The 22,482-nt window shown below is 35.2% G+C and overlaps 1 protein-coding gene across 1 annotated transcript in view; it reads left to right on the forward strand.

Annotated features, from left to right (window-relative positions):
* The window catches only part of LOC100374497 (protein mono-ADP-ribosyltransferase PARP14-like), a 109,580-nt gene that overhangs the window by 8,234 nt on the left and 78,864 nt on the right, over positions 1-22,482 (forward strand). The window contains exons 3-6 of the mRNA XM_085504445.1: positions 2,221-2,869; positions 9,755-9,937; positions 12,311-12,421; positions 13,555-13,737. Of these exons, the coding sequence (XP_085360571.1) occupies positions 2,221-2,869; positions 9,755-9,937; positions 12,311-12,421; positions 13,555-13,737 (1,126 nt within the window). The remainder of the gene's footprint in view (positions 1-2,220; positions 2,870-9,754; positions 9,938-12,310; positions 12,422-13,554; positions 13,738-22,482) is intronic.

Here is a 22,482-nt window from a genome sequence, read left to right on the forward strand (position 1 = left end):
TTGTTGAGAAACGTGTCCTAATATTTCTTGAAAATCACTATTTTTAGAACAATTCCATAGAACACAATGTTAAAGAAAAATTGCATTTTTTGACACTTTTTAAAACCCAGATTTTTAAAATAATTCAGAACAACAAAAAGTACTCCTGTCATTAACAATATATGATTTTTCCAGCCGATGTCACCAGGCTAGATTTTGAGATATTGCATAATATCTCTGCCATAGGAACCTATGATAAAAGCATTATGATTGTGCCAAAATGGCGACTTTCCACTAAAATAAAACCATCAATATCTCGAAAATAAGGCTGGTGACCCCCAACTTTTTTTAAGTCAATATCCCCATATTGCTTTGGAGTACAGTTATTGCAAAATGAATAAATTCTGGGTTTTTTTAATTTATGAGTAGGCTTCTACCTTAAGGTTACAATGAAAGAAACTTGAATGTGTCCAGACAAACTTTTTCGTGGATTATTTACCAACGTATTGTGGTTTGAGTTGGGTAATGCTACTAAAACTGCAATTAAATTCATAATAAATTCAGCACACTACTTTTTAAAACGCGTTGCTTGAATAAAACTGACAAGACGCATTCAATTTACCAGACTAATGAACCATTAGAGAAAGAGAAAGAGAAAAAAACACTTATTATCACCAGCATAAATGCGTAATTATTTTTTTTACTGAAAAAGTATTTTTTTTATCTTTAACGCGTCGTAGAATGCAGATACGGGCATGAAAAACACACGCTTGAAACTCTTGAAGTCTGGCGATTCCAAAAATATATACTTTTCTGTGTCTTATTGTAGTCATTTAGTCACAATTAGAAGATGAAAACAAGTATGCAAATAATAGTCTCGCTACCTCAATACAAACAGGGACGATGTTATTGACAATAACTTGTTTTCAAAAAACTGAAACTGTAGGTGGTCCCAACAAAACTGAAAAGCAAAAAAAATTTTATTCAAAAAAGTGGTTGTTTTGACTGGTAGGTCTATACACTACAGTGGTGCACACAGGAATGCGAGAGAAGGCAAGCCCAACTTATTTGGAAGCAACAGACAATATACGTGAACCCTGCATGTGGTTTGTTTATAATTGCCTGATATCATTTATTTGGCAGTTGTAAATTTAGTACACTTCAGGCTAAATTAATAATTTATTGTCAGAAATCATACTGCACAGAAAGATTACAGCTATAGAATAGTATCAGATCCAATACACTTAGGTCACTTGACTATTGATAATGACTGGACATAGTCCAAAATGGGGACTTAAGTTTTATAATCTGTCCGTGGGTACTGACATACCTGGACTGATTTAGTCTATGGTACAAAGATTTAGTCATTATTGATTTATTGTTTTTTTTGTTTTGATGACCTTTGACCGACTTGACGCCAACTCATAGAAAAGAAATACTTTGGCTAGTGCACCACTATATGTATCTATTCATGAACTTTTAAATAAATAAAGTTAAAATATTTGAATGCATATACTTTCGGATGTGCTAATTTACATGGCACAGTATCAGTGCATGCACCAATGGAGGTTGATTGTGGCACATGAGTTGAAATCTTGTGGTGCATGAGCCACAACAGTGAACCAGAAGACAGAAAATTTGTGGGATAATTGTTCCTCCCAAATCTTTAGTAAATTTACATTTATTATATCATATGAGCAACTATGAGCAGCAAACTTACAATGTTATGGCTTCGTCTTGTTGACAATGAGCTCCTTGGGTCATCGCTGTTTGGGTGAATATCGATTTGTATGTTCAAGTCAATTCTGAAAATGGGGATGATGTCATTGACGATGGCTTGTTTCAAATTATTTGATATTTCTTACATTAATTCATACCTTCACTCGATCAATTCCATATTCTCAATCAGCATACAGTAATATCAAAGCTGTCTTAGATTATTATTCTCTGTGACTCGATTAATAGTAATAAATTTCAAAAACATTTATTAACTTTGAATATTTGTCTTATTAAATCAGGTTATCACAGGCAGTTGTAGTTAGGCCTATGCTAACATGATAATTTTGTGATTTATTTCATTCATATAATAATAAACAGCAGTCCCCAATTATTTGAGGACCAGCGAAACATACATGAATGAATCATTTTGAACATTTGTGACATTTGTCTCCACTACCATTATGTCTATAACATATGTGATTTTGTTAACAATTATAAACATATTTTGATTTATTATTATAGGCTTCCTCCTCAACAAGCATTCCATCTGATGCCAGTAAACAAACAACGGGATCACCATTTAATTCAGTGCCACAAACTCACTATGGTGAGGGAGACAAAATGCCACCACTGGCTGGAATGGTGCCAGATGTAGTGATAAATAAACAGCCTGGTATCAACCTTCACAATCCAGGACAGTCAGGACTACCTCCAAACTATGCCTCTCAACCCGGTCAGACAGGACTACCTCCCCAATACCCTTCTCCACCAAGGCAGTCTGGCCCACCACCAAACTATGCCTCTCAATCCAGACAGTCAGGACCACCTCCCCAACAATCCTCCCCTGCAGGTCAGTCTGGACAACCTCCAAACTATGCCGTACACCCTGGACAGCCTGGAGTACCTTTTAGCTTTGACAATCCAATGGAACAATATGGACCACATTCTCAGCAACCATATTTTCATCCCCATCAACAACATCCTATGTTATTCATGCAACAACTGTTTCATAGCCTTCCACCTGCTAAACAACAAGAAATGATGATGATGATGATGAGCCAAAACATGTCTGCCAGTATGTCCACAAATCATCCAACTTCAGAGATAAGAACTGAAACACACCCAGAAAAAGAACAAAGTCCTGCTGACCCTATTTCTAGTGATGATGAAGGTGAGATTATTACTATCATTAAGAATTATAGCTAAATAGAACATTGAAGAAATTATATTGTGTACCATAGTTGTTTTTATATTTGTCTTTATGTTTTGGGTTCCGGCGTGATAGTCATCACTATCGCTATTGGTAAAAAATGTGAGATTATAGCGAGAAAGTGTCATTCACACAAATTCTTGGTGCACTATTGGCACAAAAACAAATTCTCACTGCTCCATTGCTTCTAATGCAAAATCTTGCCATTTATTAGGAATCAATACACCGATGATTAACTCTCTAGAGGGGGGGCAAGAGGGGTAGCTGGTACAGTTTTACCGGAAATGAAAAGGGCTTTATACAATTTACAAGAAAAAAAAGACGTTTTTACTGTTTACAATGAAAATTGAATTTTGCAGTGAATTGTGTCATATAGTAGTTTTATAGTTTCGAAAAAGTAATTTCCCTGGATCATTCTTTACGACTTTTTTTTATTTTGATGTAAATTTTTGTACGTATCGAGAAAAATTACAGATTTTTACAGTGTACGAAAACAAATATTTGATTGATTACATTGTACGACTTGCCTGTGATTACAGAATTACGGAATTTATTTTTTCAATTTACGTTGTACGAACATTAAAATATTGCAATTACGTCTCTAATTTTGATCAAGAAGATGAAAATTGGCTAATTATGCAAATTATGCAAATTATGCAAATCAGCTCTTCTGCATTTTTGACCAGGCACCTATGTTTTATTGAATCCAATTACAGGTTGGAAAGCTGAAAATTGGTTATTTATTTTGCAAATTAGAAAAGTATGCATAGTTCTTAACCTCAAACTGAGGTCTATGCATTGTCTCCTCTCGCCTTGGGGTAACAAGTTCCATTGAAACGTATTGAGAGGCAGAAAATTAATTATTTTCCAATTAGATAATTAATTCAGCTCTAAACTGCTAAGGTCTGTTCATTGTTCCTGAGCAACTATGTACTAAGTTTCATTGAGATGCAATAAATCAGTTTTTGAGATATCAGTGTAAAAGCTCACAAACTAATTATTATGCAAATTAGGTATATACAAAGAGATTAACCTAAGTTTCGTCAGGTCTTCACATTGTTCAAGATCATAAACCAAGTTTCAGTAAAATACAATGATTAGCACTTAAGATACCGGAAAAGCCAAAAGGTGAATAATTATTATTCAAGCTAGGTGATTAATATGCACATATTTTAAAGGTTTTACAATGTACCAGAGCATTTATCTACAAAGGTTCATTGAAATGTGATGATTAGTACAAAGGGAAAGTTGAAAATTGATTTTAACCCACAACTAATCAGATGTGTGCATTGTCCCAAAGCATCTATGTACAAAGTTTCATTGAAATGCAATGATAGTTTTTTGTGATAACGTTGGAACAGAAACACATACATATGGATCTAGAAAGACAGGCATACATACATACATACATACAGACATGTTCACACATACATGATTACATGTAACTGCAAAGATTCCCTTTGTGAATTTTGCACATGGAAGTTAAGAATGCTATAGAAATCTTTGGCTAATCTCATTGCTCTGAAATTTGATATATCATGTGTATAGTGAGTACATTCAAGTTTTTTTGTAATTGCATGGTCGCATGGTTCGGCACCTTTTATAATATTTCTGGGGTAATATTTTCTTTTATTTCTTCACTTGTTCAATACCTTAATGGTATTGATCAATGGATACTAATTTGACTCTGTCAGCTGTACAATAAACCAGTATTAAATATTGTGTAACACTCGGTAGGTGTATGACGACTCTATTGTGGCAGCCTGTCATCACAGATGCCTAATCTAAACCATGTTCTATTACTTCACATTTCAGAATATTTTTACTCTCAAATTGTTGTAATTTTTGATAACGAATGTTTTTTTTCAATTTTTGCAAATGAAATTTACTTGAAGGAGCTGATACATAGCAATTTGTTTGTAAGATGTAGATTATTTTAGTAAGATGTAGATCACTCTGTGAGGTAGAACTATATATACCATGAAAATTATTGTTTCCTTTACCTAGTTTTTTTAGCTCCGCTGTCGACTTTGTTGAGCGGAGCTTATCATATGAGTGATTGTCCGTCGTCGTCGTTCGTCGTCGTCCGTGTCAATCAATGTTTTACTTTTTCGACTTCTTCTTGAAAACTACAAGCCTAAATGCTTTGATACTTGGTGTATATGTACCTTGGGTAGACCTCTCTTAGTTAGGTTTGTTCATTTCATGTTGATATCTTTAATTCTCTAATTTTGGTGAATATTTTTGTCATTTTTGGTAAAAACTGATATTTTCGACTTCTTGTTAAAAACCGCAAGTGCAATTGCTTTGATATTACATCTATAGGTACTACATGTGGACCTCTCTCAGATTTGTTAATTTTGTAATGATATCTTTAATTTTTTAATTTTGGTGAATATTTTTGTCATTTTTGGTAAAAACTGATATTTTTGACTTCTTGTTAAAAACCGCAAGTCCAATTGCTTTGATACTACATAGATAGGTACTACATGTGGACCTCTCTCAGATTTGTTCATTTCGTGATGATATCTTCAATTCTCTAATTTTGGTGAATATTTTTGTCATTTTTGGTAAAAACTGATATTTTCGACTTCTTGTTAAAAACCGCAAGTGCAATTGCTTTGATATTACATATACAGGTACTACATGTGGACCTCTCTCAGATTTGTTCATTTTGTAATGATATCTTTAATTCTCTAATTTTGGTGAATATTTTTGTCATTTTTGGTAAAAACTGATATTTTCGACTTCTTGTTAAAAACCGCAAGTGCAATTGCTTTGATATTACATATATAGGTACTACATGTGGACCTCTCTCAGATTTGTTCATTTTGTAATGATATCTTTAATTCTCTAATTTTGGTGAATATTTTTGTCATTTTTGGTAAAAACTGATATTTTCGACTTCTTGTTAAAAACCGCAAGTGCAATTGCTTTGATATTACATATATAGGTACTACATGTGGACCTCTCTCAGATTTGTTCATTTTGTAATGATATCTTTAATTCTCTAATTTTGGTGAATATTTTTGTCATTTTTGGTAAAAACTGATATTTTCGACTTCTTGTTAAAAACCGCAAGTGCAAATGCTTTGATATTACATATATAGGTACTACATGTGGACCTCTCTCAGATTTGTTCATTTTGTGATGATATCTTCAATTCTCTAATTTTGGTGAATATTTTTGTCATTTTTGGTAAAAAGTGATATTTTCGACTTCTTGTTGAAAACTGTAAGTCCGATTGCTTTGATATTACATATATAGGTACTACATGTGGACCTCTCTCAGATTTGTTCGTTTTGTGATGATATCTTCAATTCTCTAATTAATTTATTTTGGTGAATATTTTTGTAATTTTTGGTAAAAAGTGATATTTTCGACTTCTTGTTAAAAACTGTAAGTCCGATTGCTTTGATACTATTCATATTGTTCATTTTCTAATGATGTCTTCAGTTCTTTAATTGAAATGTGCATTGCTAACAGCGGAGCTATCTCAGCCGATAGGCTGCTTGTTTTTAAGAACATGTGACTGTCAAATTTCTACAAACATCTTGAGAACCGCTAATCTAAATTCAATGAAACTGGACATAGGGATAATGTTAAATATTTATTATTAAATATTTTTTTAAATATGAAATAACATTTTATTCCCTTACTCCCAAATGATATGGCATCTGTTTTTTGGCAAAAGCCTTAGATGTACTGGCCAATTGGCCTATTTTTAAATTGTTTCAATTAATTGTAGATTCCAACACTTGAACAATTGCCGCTTGAATGTCTTTGATGCTATCATATGATGTGTGTCAAATAATTTAATATTTCCCACATTTATTCATTATCTCAATCACTTAAATCTATATTCTCGATCAGCATACAGTAATATCAAAGCTGTCCTTAATTGGTAAACTCTTTGACTCAATTGATTAAAATTATCATATTACTGACTCATATTAGTGTGACATTTTTGACTTCTTATTTTTTGAAAACCATTAGCCCCATTGCTTTGATATCTTTGTAGGTACCTTGAACAGACCTCTGTCAGATTTGTTCTTGATAAAATCTTCTAGTTTTGTCATTTTCCCCAATTGCATTGCTGTATTTTATATTAGCTATCTTGATGTCAGATTAGATAAATATAAATATAAAAAAAAGATAAAGCACTTGGGGCTTGAATTTTTGTCTGTTAGTTGTTCAGTAACATCAACAAATAAAAAATTCACACAGGAGAACTATCTAGCATCTCTAGTTTGAGAAATATTGACATTAAATGAATGAATTTTTTTTTACTATAAAACATATACAGATAATAATATATACATATGATATATAAACAAATGAGTACATTAAGTAAAATTAAGTACTAAATAATTGACTCTATAATTTGAATTTTGAGTTACCGGTATATTTTTGACTCCCGTGTGCGAAGCACAAAAAGGGAGTCTTTGCAGTTAGTGTGTCTGTATGTGTGTGTGTGTGTGTGTGTGTGTGTGTGGGTGTGGGTGTGTGTGTGGGTGTGTGTGTGTGTGTGTGTGTGTATGTGTGTCCGTCTGTTCCACTGATCTCAAGAACCATACATCAGTTTTTGATGAAACTTGGTGCATAGATGCTCTGGGCTAATGTGCAGATTTGATTAGGTTTTGGTAAAAATCCATGCATATTAATTACCTAATTTGCATGATAATTAGCTGATTTTTGGCTGTTTCATGACTGTTCCACTGATATCTAAAGAACCACTCATTGGATTTTGATGAAACTTGGCACACAGATGCTCCAAACTAATGCGCAGATTTGATTAGTTTTGGGTAAAAATCTGTGCAATATTGATTACCTAATTTGCATAATGATTAATCAAATTTCGGCTTTTCCACTGATATCTCAAGTACTAATTATCACATTTCAATAAAACTTGGTACATAGATGTCATAGGACACTGCACAAACCTGATAGCTTTTAGGGTAATATCAGTAGATATTAATTACCTAATTAGCATAATTAATTAATTTTCAGCTTTTGATATTTCAAGTAGTAATCATCACATTTCAATGAAACTTGGTACATAGATGTCATAGGACACTGCACAGACCTGATAGTTTTTAGGGTAATACGAGTACATATTAATTACCTAATTAGCATAACAAATTATTTTTCAGCTTTTGATATTTCAAGTAGTAATCATCACATTTCAATGAAATTTGGTACATAGATGTCATAGGCCACTGCACAGACCTGATAGTTTTTTGGGTAATATCAGTATATATTAATTAGCTAATTTGCATAATTAATTATATTTCAGCTTTTGATATTTCAAGTAGTAATCATCACATTTCATTGAAATTTGGTACATAGATGTCATAGGACACTGCACAGACCTGATAGTTTTTAAGGTAATATGAGTACATATTAATTACCTAATTTGCATAATTAATTAATTTTCAGCTTTTGATATTTCAAGAAGTAATCATCACATTTCAATGACACTTGGTACATAGATGTCATAGGACACTGCACAGACCTGATAGTTTTTTGGGTAATATCAGTATATATTAATTAGCTAATTTGCATAATTAATTAACTTTCAGCTTTTGATATTTCAAGTAGTAATCATCACATTTCAATGAAATTTGATACATAGATGTCATAGGACACTGCACAGACCTGATAGTTTTTAAGGTAATATGAAGACATATTAATTACCTAATTTGCATAATTAATTAATTTTCAGCTGTTGATATTTCAAGTAGTAATCATCACAATTCAATGACACTTGGTACATAGATGTCATAGGACACTGCACAGACCTGATAGTTTTTAGGGTAATATGAGTACATATTAATTACCTAATTTGCATAATTAATTAATTTTCAGCTTTTGATATTTCAAGTAGTAATCATCACATTTCAATGACACTTGGTACATAGCTGTCATAGGACACTGCACAGACCTGATAGTTTTTAGGGTAATATGAGTACATATTAATTACCTAATTTGCATAATTAATTAATTTTTAGCTTTTGATATATCAAGTAGTAATCATCACATTTCAATGACACTTGGTACATAGCTGTCATAGGACACTGCACAGACCTGATAGTTTTTAGGGTAATATGAGTACATATTAATTACCTAATTTGCATAATTAATTAATTTTTAGCTTTTGATATATCAAGTAGTACCTAATCATCATATTTCAATGAGACTTGCTACATAGATCTTCTAGGATTATGCAGAGACCTGATTAGTTTTAATTGGATATTAATTACCTAATTTGCATAATGTTCCACTGATATATAAAGAACCACAAATTGGATTTTAATGAAACTTTTAAAGAGAACTATGCAGAAACCCAATTAGTTTTTGGTAAATATTTATGCTTATTAATCACCTAATTAACATAATTAATTAACACTGATATTTCAATTACTGATCATCACATTTGAATAAACTTTGGTACATAAATGCTTTAGGACAATAGACAGGCCTGATTAATTTTGGGTTAAAATTTGTTCATATTAATTCTCTAATTAGCATAATAATTCATAATTTTTTTTGTTCATATTAGTTACCTGATGTACATAATTAGTTTTCAGCTTTTCCATCAATATCTCATGTACAAGTAATTTTGAATTAATTTTCTTCAATACTCTCAGCACACGGGAGTTCTTTCTAAGCTTTCTTTGATTAGATATTTAATATGTAAATTCGCTAGAACAAGTCTAGTCCATAAGCCTTGAAAAGAATATACAAAAAAAAAAAAACAGTAATTAATAATAAGTTATATATAAGTACATAGTTTTGTGAATATATGAATAGATTCAAAGTCTTAAATTGTTCATCTTATTTCAGAAATGGTTGATGTATCTGATGCTGATACCAATTACACTATAGAAGTTAGTAGTTGTAACCCAAACACTAGCGAAGAAACCATAGAGATGTATTTTGACAACAAACGTCGGTCTGGAGGTGGTGATGTCAGTAAATGTCGACAGGAAGGTGACAAGTTTTTTGTGACCTTTGAAAACCAAGATGGTCAGTACTGTTATAACATACATGTACCGGTACCCTATATTTAAAATATGTTTTTGAAATTCACTCCCTCATCTCTTTTGCTATTATCAATGATTTTTTGTCGCCTGAGTGATTAACATTTCCAATTTTGGTTCCTCGTGCAGCTCAAATGAATAACCTATCTAACCGCTGTACTGAATTAATGATATTATCAAAAAATCATAAAAGATTTGGCTAAAATCTGTTGTTTTTGGCATCAATGTATTTTCGCTCGGAAACACAAGGGCGATAAGAAACGATTTTCAAGTCCGAATCGGACTGTTTCTTTTGTTTTGAGTTCGTTGTGAGTCTAGAAACATAACATTGTTATTTTTTAGTGAATATGGAATTTGTTCTGTTTCAATACAAGATTTTGATATGCCAATCGGACAATTTTAACAATTTCTTACTGGAGCGTCTCCTGTATAAATAGTCCTCTACTCTCCAAAAATTGACAATGGTACTAGCCCAGAATGGACTTCCTGTTTAGCCCATCTTTGATTGTAGCAATGTTTACGACACTGTACGAAAATACACACACTCAAGAATTTGACAACATTCACTTGAGCATTTTAGGATAGTGGGAATAGAAACAAATAGAAGATTGATGATTTAATTGCTGGCCAGGATAACTGTATTTAGTAATCATTTTGATGTAATGTGTCTACACCTGCGATTTTCAAATTTGATGTGTAAAATCATATCGCTGCTGTGGATGGTGGCGGCTGACAGATAGTTGTAGTTCTGCGGTTCTCTTGGCACAAGCAACTAATTTTTAGCTTTCTTTTTTTTACTATTCTGACATTTTCTTGGTTGCAATTTGTATATATCAGTCAGACACTGATATTGCAAAACCGCCTATTGTGAACTGAACGTTTAAATCTCATTATCATTTCCACATTAGTATTCAATTTATTTTGTGACGATGCCTATATAATTCCCCCCTAGTTTTGGTGAATACTTTTGTCATTTTTGTTATAACAATGTTATTTTTGACTTGAGAACAATCAGCCTGATCACTTTGAAATATGTTATATTATGTTATATTAATATATTATTATTATTATATGTTATATATAATATAGTACCTTGGGTGGACTTCCATCAGATATTTTTTTCTTCAAATGTTTTGTGCCAGGTGACGGTGTCACTGTTGTCTCTCCTGCCTTTTTATATGTGCAAATTGCAAGTGCTAGTGCAGACACATAGTGCATTTTGCCACAGAAGCCATATTCATGTTTGGGGCTACAGGACTGTGCGGCCATCTCTCTATCAAATGGCAAGTTAATGCGTTATCCAGGCCCCGTCAAACACAAGCACCTTCCCATAAAGTCGCATATGTCAGTGAATGAATCTTGACCAGTGGAATTTGCCTTCCCATTGAGTCTGTGATACACTCACCCAGGGTAGGGGTCGACCCCCTTTTGGTGTTCAGCCTAAGGTAGGATTTGAACTAGGTTTTACCGATCATGAGTCTGATGCCGCAACCACTATGCTACCAGTGAATAGTCTATTAGATTTGTTCATTTCAGGCTGATATGATCAATGCTGTATAATTGGCAAATATTTTTGTAATTTTTGGTAAAAAATTATATTTTCAAATATTTCTTGAACATTACCAACATGATTGCTTGATATTTGAGGTATACATTATTTTTGTGAACAATTTTCTAGTTTTAGTGAATATTTTTTTCATTTTGGGTTAAAAATGCTGTTTTTGACTACTTCTTTAAAATTGCTAGTCATTTTAAAATGCTTTGATATTTTATATATTCATAGAACTTGGGTGCATCTCAGTCAGATTTTGTAATGATTCTAAAGTTGTTAGTGAATATTTTTGTCATATTAGATTGAATGTTGACTTCAGTTATTTAAATTTGAATTTTGATGAAATTTAGTTACACATCAGGCATCACAAATAACAAAATTTGAAACAAAACAATCTTAGCCATGCCTCTGTCGATTTCATTCATTCATAGTGGGTTACTGATGCATGTCAGTTTGTTTTGTGATTTCATTAAAAGTGGCTGACTTGCAGCCATGCTGGTTTTATTTTCATGTTTCTTAACCATTTCTCAGACATGCTTTAACTGATTATATGAACAAAACACTTTATGTTTTGTTTTGTTATTTGATTTATGTGTAGATTATATTGTAACAGTTTTACATGGTATGAGAATCATGTAGGTGTCAATTTTACAGAACAAAACCTGAATAAGGTGCCATTAGTGACTCCATATTTTTAGTATGTTGAATACTTTACCAACATTTAACTGTCAAAATCTATCCTTGTTTATAATTGTCAGTAAAAACTTATGTCACTGACATTGTATATATATGTTGATTGACTTTCAGCTATGATGAGAGTATTGGAACAATCAAGACATGTTGTTGAAGATTCAACACTAACAGTTCGAAAAGCAATAACAGATAACAAATCTACACTGAAAGCTGCTGGAGATGAGGGTAAATTTAGTATTTTAATTTTGTTGTCTGATTAATCTCTTTTATTATTTCTTTGATGGTGATTGTCTGCCATGTGTCAGTCTACTTTATGAAAGATAAGTTTCTTACTGCTAGTCTCATTGCTTAGATATTTGACATTTTAGTTTGGCAGCTTATGTTTCCGCTCGTTGCATTATCTCTATATAATACATCAACTAAAGTTGATATCTGTTACAATCCAGTTCAAGATGGTCGACTGTCAGCCATTTTGTTTGATAATTTGCTGTCTTATTAGATTGAAACTTTGTTTTTACAGGCAATTATGTTCTTTAGACTAGCATATCAACAACAGTTGATTTGTGTCACAATACAATCGAAGATGATTAACTAGCTGCCATAGACCATATCGCAATCCCAAATCATAGTGTATTGTGGGACAGTTGTGACATAACTTTGCCAATCATTAAGTGTGTCTGCTCTCGCAATCTGACATAACTATCTCACCATGCACTACAGTTTGGATATGATATATACGTTTTTACATTTTGCCAACATAGACATTAGAGACTCACACATGTTAAATTGTCTGGCAGTCATTAGTTCAATGTAGAACAGGTATACATACACTTGAACAAAAAGGAGTATACAAATGCTGACATTTTATTTGGCATCTTTTATGTACATTACGCTGTGACATTACCAATGGCTTGTTTGGTAAAATATTGTGTTTCTTCTTTCTCATTAAAATGCTTTTTACCATATAGTTTATTCTGCATTCTGTTATAAAGACAACTGATTTGTTTAGCCTTATGTTATACTGTGTTTATAGTATTATTTTAAATTCCAGTAAACTTGACTAATAGCACCACATACAAAATTATAATCTAAGTTATAGATTTATCAGCAATGTTGAAGACAATGTCATTGTATTTTGCATTATTGTCACCTCTTATCAAATCAATGTGAAAGATAAAGCCTATTTAACTATTTTATCTGAACTAAATGTTTAAATTCTTTTTTTTCCAAGACAACCAGAATTAAAACAACCCAAATGCTATGATTATAATTTCAAAGTAGGATCAGTTCAGAAAGCGATTTGTGATGTGGTATTATCACTAAATATGTTATATATATATAAATATTTGTTCTTCCAGATGTGTCACCTGAGGAGGATCCCTACATTGACTGTAGGCTAGAAGTCACTGGATTCAACCCAGAAACAAGTGTTGAAACATTAGAAATGTATTTTGAAAACAGACGATCTGGTGGAGGAAGTATAAGAAATATTGAGATGCAAGGTTCAGACAAGGTTATCATAACCTTTGAAAATTCTGAAGGTAACAACATAGTACTACATGTATGTATACAGTCATCTTCACCAGCCAAGGTTTGTTTATTCGACCATGGCCTCACCAATACACCTAAATATATGCTATACAGCCAATGTATATTTAAGTGCAGCCTCCCTGGCAATACAAGAGATTTTTTCTCCAGTGCAGTGTTTCGTCAGATTGTTCGTTATTGCTGCATCAAAGACAGAATTGTAGAAGATTTCCTTCCCAGCCATATATTGAGCTGACATTTTACAATTTGTTACTTGAGGGCTAAAATCCAGCCAAATAGGTCAACCATCATGAATAAAATCAACTGTGATGTCTTCTCTGTAGAATCCCAAACTGGTATGTGGGGAGTATGTTTACCGCAAAACGATGCAATTCGGACGAGAATAGTGAGAATAGTTAGAATACATTTAATTACAGATTTGTTAGTGAGAAATTTAAGCCAACCAGACTCACCAGTCACATGCTAGTGTTATTGATGTATGTAGATTTGGCTTTTCGGGCTTTTTAGTCATGATGTTGTTGTTAGTGAGGAATTTAAGATTGGCCAACTAGACTCACCAGTCAAACGCTAGTGCTATTGATGTATGTAGAGTTGGCCTTTCGGACTCTCAAGTCATGTTGTTGTTAGTGAGAAATTTAAGATTGGCCAACTAGACTCACCAGACACATTGCTAGTGTTATTGATGTATGTAGTTTTGGCCTTTCAGACTCTCAAGTCATGTTGTTGTTGGTGAGGAATTTAAGATTTAACAACCAGATTCAACAGTCACATTGCTAGTGCTATTGATGTATGTAGTGTTGGCCTTTCAGACTCTATAGTCATGTTGTTGTTGTTAGTGAGGAATTTAAGATTGGCCAACTAGACTCACCAGTCACATTGCTAGTGTTATTGATGTATGTAGGGTTGGCCTTTCAGAATCTCAAGTCATGTTGTTGTTGGTGAGGAATTTAAAATTTAACAACCAGATTCACCAGTCACATTGCTAGTGCTATTAATGTATGTAGTGTTGGCCTTTTAGACTCTCAAGTCATGTTATTGTTGTTGGTGAGGAATTTAAGATTTGACAACCAGATTCACCAGTCAAACGCTAGTGCTATTGGTGTATGTAGAGTTGGCTTTTCGGACTCTCAAGTCATGTTGTTGTTGGTGAGGAATTTAAGATCCGCCAACTCGACTCACCAGCCAAATGTTAGTGCTATTAATCTATGTAGAGTTGGCCTTTCGGACTCTCAAGTCATGTTGTTGTTGTTGGTGAGGAATTTAAGATTTGCCAACTCGACTCACCAGTCGAATGCTAGTGATATTGATGTATGTAGTGTTGGCCTTTTAGACTCTCAAGTCATGTTATTGTTGTTGGTGAGGAATTTAAGATTTGACAACCAGATTCACCAGTCACATTGCTAGTGCTATTGATGTATGTAGGGTATATAGTGTTATTGATGTATGTAGAGTTGGCTTTTCGGACTCTCAAGTCATGTTGTTGTTGTTGATAAGGAATTTAAGATTTAACAACCAGATTAACCAGTCACATTGCTAGTGCTATTGATGTATGTAGTGTTGGCCTTTCAGACTCTCAAGTCGTGTTGTTGTTGTTAGTAGTGAGGAATTTAAGATTGGCCAACTCGACTCATCAGTCGAATGCTAGTGTTATTGATGTATGTAGGGTTGGCCTTTCAGACTCTCAAGTCATGTTATTGTTGTTGGTGAGGAATTTAAGATTTGACAACCAGATTCACCAGTCACATTGCTAGTGCTATTGATGTATGTAGTGTTGGCCTTTCAGACTCTCAAGTCATGTTGCTGTTGTTAGGGTGGAATTTAAGATCCGCCAACTAGACTCACCAGCCAAATGCTAGTGCTATTAATCTATGTAGAGTTGGCCTCTCGGACTCTCAAGTCATGTTGTTGTTGTTGGTGAGGAATTTAAGATTGGTCAACTAGACTCACCAGTGAAATGCTAGTGTTATTGATGTATGTAGGGTTGCCCTTTCAGACTCTCAAGTCATGTTGTTGTTGTTAGTGAGAAATTTAAGATTGGCCAACTAGACTCACCAGACACATTGCTAGTGTTATTGATGTATGTAGTGTTGGCCTTTCAGACTCTCAAGTCATGTTGTTGTTGTTGATAAGGAATTTAAGATTTAACAACCAGATTCACCAGTCACATTGCTAGTGCTATTGATGTATGTAGTGTTGGCCTTTCAGACTCTCAAGTCATGTTGTTGTTGTTAGGGTGGAATTTAAGATTGGCCAACTAGACTCACCAGCCAAATGCTAGTGCTATTAATCTATGTAGAGTTGGCCTTTCGGACTCTCAAGTCATGTTGTTGTTGTTGGTGAGGAATTTAAGATTGGTCAACTAGACTCACCAGTCAAATGCTAGTGTTATTGATGTGTGTAGGGTTGCCCTTTCAGACTCTCAAGTCATGTTGTTGTTGTTAGTGAGGAATTTAAGATTGGCCAACTAGACTCACCAGACACATTGCTAGTGTTATTGATGTATGTAGGGATGGTCTTTCAGACTCTCAAGTCATGTTGTTGTTGTTGTTAGGGTGGAATTTAAGATCTGCCAACTAGACTCACCAGCCAAATGCTAGTGCTATTAATCTATGTAGAGTTGGCCGGTCGGACTCTCAAGTCATGTTGTTGTTGTTGGTGAGGAATTTAAGATTGGTCAACTAGACTCACCAGTCAAATGCTAGTGTTATTGATGTATGTAGGGTTGGCCTTTCAGACTCTCAAGTCATGTTGTTGTTGTTAGTGAGGAATTTAAGATTGGCTAACTAGACTCACCAGACACATTGCTAGTGTTATTGATGTATGTAGGGTTGGTCTTTCAGACTCTCAAGTCATGTTGTTGTTGTTGTTAGGGTGGAATTTAAGATCTGCCAACTAGACTCACCAGCCAAATGCTAGTGCTATTAATCTATGTAGAGTTGGTCGGTCGGACTCTCAAGTCATGTTGTTGTTGTTGGTGAGGAATTTAAGATTGGTCAACTAGACTCACCAGTCAAATGCTAGTGTTATTGATGTATGTAGGGTTGGCCTTTCAGACTCTCAAGTCATGTTGTTGTTGGTGAGGAATTTAAGATTGGCCAACTAGACTCACCAGTCACACGCTAGTGCTATTAATGTATGTAGTGTTGGCCTTTCAGGCTCTCAAGTCATGTTGTTGTTGTTGTTAGGGTGGAATTTAAGATCTGCCAACTAGACTCACCAGCCAAATGCTAGTGCTATTAATCTATGTAGAGTTGGTCGGTCGGACTCTCAAGTCATGTTGTTGTTGTTGGTGAGGAATTTAAGATTGGTCAACTAGACTCACCAGTCAAATGCTAGTGTTATTGATGTATGTAGGGTTGGCCTTTCAGACTCTCAAGTCATGTTGTTGTTGTTGGTGAGGAATTTAAGATTGGCCAACTAGACTCACCAGTCACATTGCTAATGCTATTAATGTATGTAGTGTTGGCCTTTCAGACTCTCAAGTCATGTTGTTGTTAGTGAGAAATTTAAGATTTAACAACCAGATTCACCAGTCACATTGCTAGTGCTATTAATGTATGTAGTGTTGGCCTTTTAGACTCTCAAGTCATGTTATTGTTGTTGGTGAGGAATTTAAGATTTGACAACCAGATTCACCAGTCAAACGCTAGTGCTATTGGTGTATGTAGAGTTGGCTTTTCGGACTCTCAAGTCATGTTGTTGTTGGTGAGGAATTTAAGATCCGCCAACTCGACTCACCAGCCAAATGTTAGTGCTATTAATCTATGTAGAGTTGGCCTTTCGGACTCTCAAGTCATGTTGTTGTTGTTGGTGAGGAATTTAAGATTTGCCAACTCGACTCACCAGTCGAATGCTAGTGATATTGATGTATGTAGTGTTGGCCTTTTAGACTCTCAAGTCATGTTATTGTTGTTGGTGAGGAATTTAAGATTTGACAACCAGATTCACCAGTCACATTGCTAGTGCTATTGATGTATGTAGGGTATATAGTGTTATTGATGTATGTAGAGTTGGCTTTTCGGACTCTCAAGTCATGTTGTTGTTGTTGATAAGGAATTTAAGATTTAACAACCAGATTAACCAGTCACATTGCTAGTGCTATTGATGTATGTAGTGTTGGCCTTTCAGACTCTCAAGTCGTGTTGTTGTTGTTAGTAGTGAGGAATTTAAGATTGGCCAACTCGACTCATCAGTCGAATGCTAGTGTTATTGATGTATGTAGGGTTGGCCTTTCAGACTCTCAAGTCATGTTATTGTTGTTGGTGAGGAATTTAAGATTTGACAACCAGATTCACCAGTCACATTGCTAGTGCTATTGATGTATGTAGTGTTGGCCTTTCAGACTCTCAAGTCATGTTGCTGTTGTTAGGGTGGAATTTAAGATCCGCCAACTAGACTCACCAGCCAAATGCTAGTGCTATTAATCTATGTAGAGTTGGCCTCTCGGACTCTCAAGTCATGTTGTTGTTGTTGGTGAGGAATTTAAGATTGGTCAACTAGACTCACCAGTGAAATGCTAGTGTTATTGATGTATGTAGGGTTGGCCTTTCAGACTCTCAAGTCATGTTGTTGTTGTTAGTGAGAAATTTAAGATTGGCCAACTAGACTCACCAGACACATTGCTAGTGTTATTGATGTATGTAGTGTTGGCCTTTCAGACTCTCAAGTCATGTTGTTGTTGTTGATAATGAATTTAAGATTTAACAACCAGATTCACCAGTCACATTGCTAGTGCTATTGATGTATGTAGTGTTGGCCTTTCAGACTCTCAAGTCATGTTGTTGTTGTTAGGGTGGAATTTAAGATTGGCCAACTAGACTCACCAGCCAAATGCTAGTGCTATTAATCTATGTAGAGTTGGCCTTTCGGACTCTCAAGTCATGTTGTTGTTGTTGGTGAGGAATTTAAGATTGGTCAACTAGACTCACCAGTCAAATGCTAGTGTTATTGATGTGTGTAGGGTTGCCCTTTCAGACTCTCAAGTCATGTTGTTGTTGTTAGTGAGGAATTTAAGATTGGCCAACTAGACTCCCCAGACACATTGCTAGTGTTATTGATGTATGTAGGGATGGTCTTTCAGACTCTCAAGTCATGTTGTTGTTGTTGTTAGGGTGGAATTTAAGATCTGCCAACTAGACTCACCAGCCAAATGCTAGTGCTATTAATCTATGTAGAGTTGGTCGGTCGGACTCTCAAGTCATGTTGTTGTTGTTGGTGAGGAATTTAAGATTGGTCAACTAGACTCACCAGTCAAATGCTAGTGTTATTGATGTATGTAGGGTTGGCCTTTCAGACTCTCAAGTCATGTTGTTGTTGTTGGTGAGGAATTTAAGATTGGCCAACTAGACTCACCAGTCACATTGCTAATGCTATTAATGTATGTAGTGTTGGCCTTTCAGACTCTCAAGTCATGTTGTTGTTAGTGAGAAATTTAAGATTGGCCAACTAGACTCACCAGACACATTGCTAGTGTTATTGATGTATGTAGTTTTGGCCTTTCAGACTCTCAAGTCATGTTGTTGTTGGTGAGGAATTTAAGATTTAACAACCAGATTCAACAGTCACATTGCTAGTGCTATTGATGTATGTAGTGTTGGCCTTTCAGACACTATAGTCATGTTGTTGTTGTTAGTGAGGAATTTAAGATTGGCCAACTAGACTCACCAGTCACATTGCTAGTGTTATTGATGTATGTAGGGTTGGCCTTTCAGACTCTCAAGTCATGTTGTTGTTGGTGAGGAATTTAAAATTTAACAACCAGATTCACCAGTCACATTGCTAGTGCTATTAATGTATGTAGTGTTGGCCTTTTAGACTCTCAAGTCATGTTATTGTTGTTGGTGAGGAATTTAAGATTTGACAACCAGATTCACTAGTCAAACGCTAGTGCTATTGGTGTATGTAGAGTTGGCTTTTCGGACTCTCAAGTCATGTTGTTGTTGGTGAGGAATTTAAGATCCACCAACTCGACTCACCAGCCAAATGCTAGTGCTATTAATCTATGTAGAGTTGGCCTTTCGGACTCTCAAGTCATGTTGTTGTTGTTGGTGAGGAATTTAAGATTTGCCAACTCGACTCACCAGTCGAATGCTAGTGATATTGATGTATGTAGTGTTGGCCTTTTAGACTCTCAAGTCATGTTATTGTTGTTGGTGAGGAATTTAAGATTTGACAACCAGATTCACCAGTCACATTGCTAGTGCTATTGATGTATGTAGGGTATATAGTGTTATTGATGTATGTAGAGTTGGCTTTTCGGACTCTCAAGTCATGTTGTTGTTGTTGATAAGGAATTTAAGATTTAACAACCAGATTAACCAGTCACATTGCTAGTGCTATTGATGTATGTAGTGTTGGCCTTTCAGACTCTCAAGTCGTGTTGTTGTTGTTAGTAGTGAGGAATTTAAGATTGGCCAACTCGACTCATAAGTCGAATGCTAGTGTTATTGATGTATGTAGGGTTGGCCTTTCAGACTCTCAAGTCATGTTATTGTTGTTGGTGAGGAATTTAAGATTTGACAACCAGATTCACCAGTCACATTGCTAGTGCTATTGATGTATGTAGTGTTGGCCTTTCAGACTCTCAAGTCATGTTGCTGTTGTTAGGGTGGAATTTAAGATCCGCCAACTAGACTCACCAGCCAAATGCTAGTGCTATTAATCTATGTAGAGTTGGCCTCTCGGACTCTCAAGTCATGTTGTTGTTGTTGGTGAGGAATTTAAGATTGGTCAACTAGACTCACCAGTGAAATGCTAGTGTTATTGATGTATGTAGGGTTGCCCTTTCAGACTCTCAAGTCATGTTGTTGTTGTTAGTGAGAAATTTAAGATTGGCCAACTAGACTCACCAGACACATTGCTAGTGTTATTGATGTATGTAGTGTTGGCCTTTCAGACTCTCAAGTCATGTTGTTGTTGTTGATAAGGAATTTAAGATTTAACAACCAGATTAACCAGTCACATTGCTAGTGCTATTGATGTATGTAGTGTTGGCCTTTCAGACTCTCAAGTCGTGTTGTTGTTGTTAGTAGTGAGGAATTTAAGATTGGCCAACTCGACTCATCAGTCGAATGCTAGTGTTATTGATGTATGTAGGGTTGGCCTTTCAGACTCTCAAGTCATGTTATTGTTGTTGGTGAGGAATTTAAGATTTGACAACCAGATTCACCAGTCACATTGCTAGTGCTATTGATGTATGTAGTGTTGGCCTTTCAGACTCTCAAGTCATGTTGTTGTTGTTAGGGTGGAATTTAAGATTGGCCAACTAGACTCACCAGCCAAATGCTAGTGCTATTAATCTATGTAGAGTTGGCCGGTCGGACTCTCAAGTCATGTTGTTGTTGTTGGTGAGGAATTTAAGATTGGTCAACTAGACTCACCAGTCAAATGCTAGTGTTATTGATGTATGTAGGGTTGGCCTTTCAGACTATCAAGTCATGTTCTTGTTGTTAGTGAGGAATTTAAGATTGGCCAACTAGACTCACCAGACACATTGCTCGTGTTATTGATGTATGTAGGGTTTGCCTTTCGGACTCTCTAGTCATGTTGTTGTTGGTGAGGAATTTAAGATTGGCCAACTAGACTCATCAGTCAAACGCTAGTATTATTGATGTATGTAGTGTTGGCCTTTCAGACTGTCAAGTCATGTTGTTGTTGGTGAGGAATTTAAGATTGGCCAACTAGACTCACCAGTCACATTGCTAATGCTATTAATGTATGTAGTGTTGGCCTTTCAGACTCTCAAGTCATGTTGTTGTTGTTAGTGAGGAATTTAAGATTGGCCAACTAGACTCACCAGACACATTGCTCGTGTTATTGATGTATGTAGGGTTTGCCTTTCGGACTCTCTAGTCATGTTGTTGTTGGTGAGGAATTTAAGATTGGCCAACTAGACTCATCAGTCAAACGCTAGTGCTATTGATGTATGTAGAGTTGGCCTTTCGGACTCTCAAGTCATGTTGTTGTTGGTGAGGAATTTAAGATTGGCCAACTAGACTCACCAGTCACACGCTAGTGCTATTAATGTATGTAGTGTTGGCCTTTCAGGCTCTCAAGTCATGTTGTTGTTGTTGTTAGGGTGGAATTTAAGATCTGCCAACTAGACTCACCAGCCAAATGCTAGTGCTATTAATCTATGTAGAGTTGGCCGGTCGGACTCTCAAGTCATGTTGTTGTTGTTGGTGAGGAATTTAAGATTGGTCAACCAGACTCACCAGTCAAATGCTAGTGTTATTGATGTATGTAGGGTTGGCCTTTCAGACTATCAAGTCATGTTCTTGTTAGTGAGGAATTTAAGATTGGCCAACTAGACTCACCAGACACATTGCTCGTGTTATTGATGTATGTAGGGTTTGCCTTTCGGACTCTCTAGTCATGTTGTTGTTGGTGAGGAATTTAAGATTGGCCAACTAGACTCACCAGTCACATTGCTAATGCTATTAATGTATGTAGTGTTGGCCTTTCAGACTCTCAAGTCATGTTGTTGTTGTTAGTGAGGAATTTAAGATTGGCCAACTAGACTCACCAGACACATTGCTCGTGTTATTGATGTATGTAGGGTTTGCCTTTCGGACTCTCTAGTCATGTTGTTGTTGGTGAGGAATTTAAGATTGGCCAACTAGACTCATCAGTCAAACGCTAGTGCTATTGATGTATGTAGAGTTGGCCTTTCGGACTCTCAAGTCATGTTGTTGTTGGTGAGGAATTTAAGATTGGCCAACTAGACTCACCAGTCACAC

The sequence above is a fragment of the Saccoglossus kowalevskii genome, chromosome 10 (genome assembly GCF_978046115.1).
Source record: "Saccoglossus kowalevskii chromosome 10, keSacKowa6.1, whole genome shotgun sequence".
Lineage (NCBI taxonomy): Eukaryota > Metazoa > Hemichordata > Enteropneusta > Harrimaniidae > Saccoglossus > Saccoglossus kowalevskii.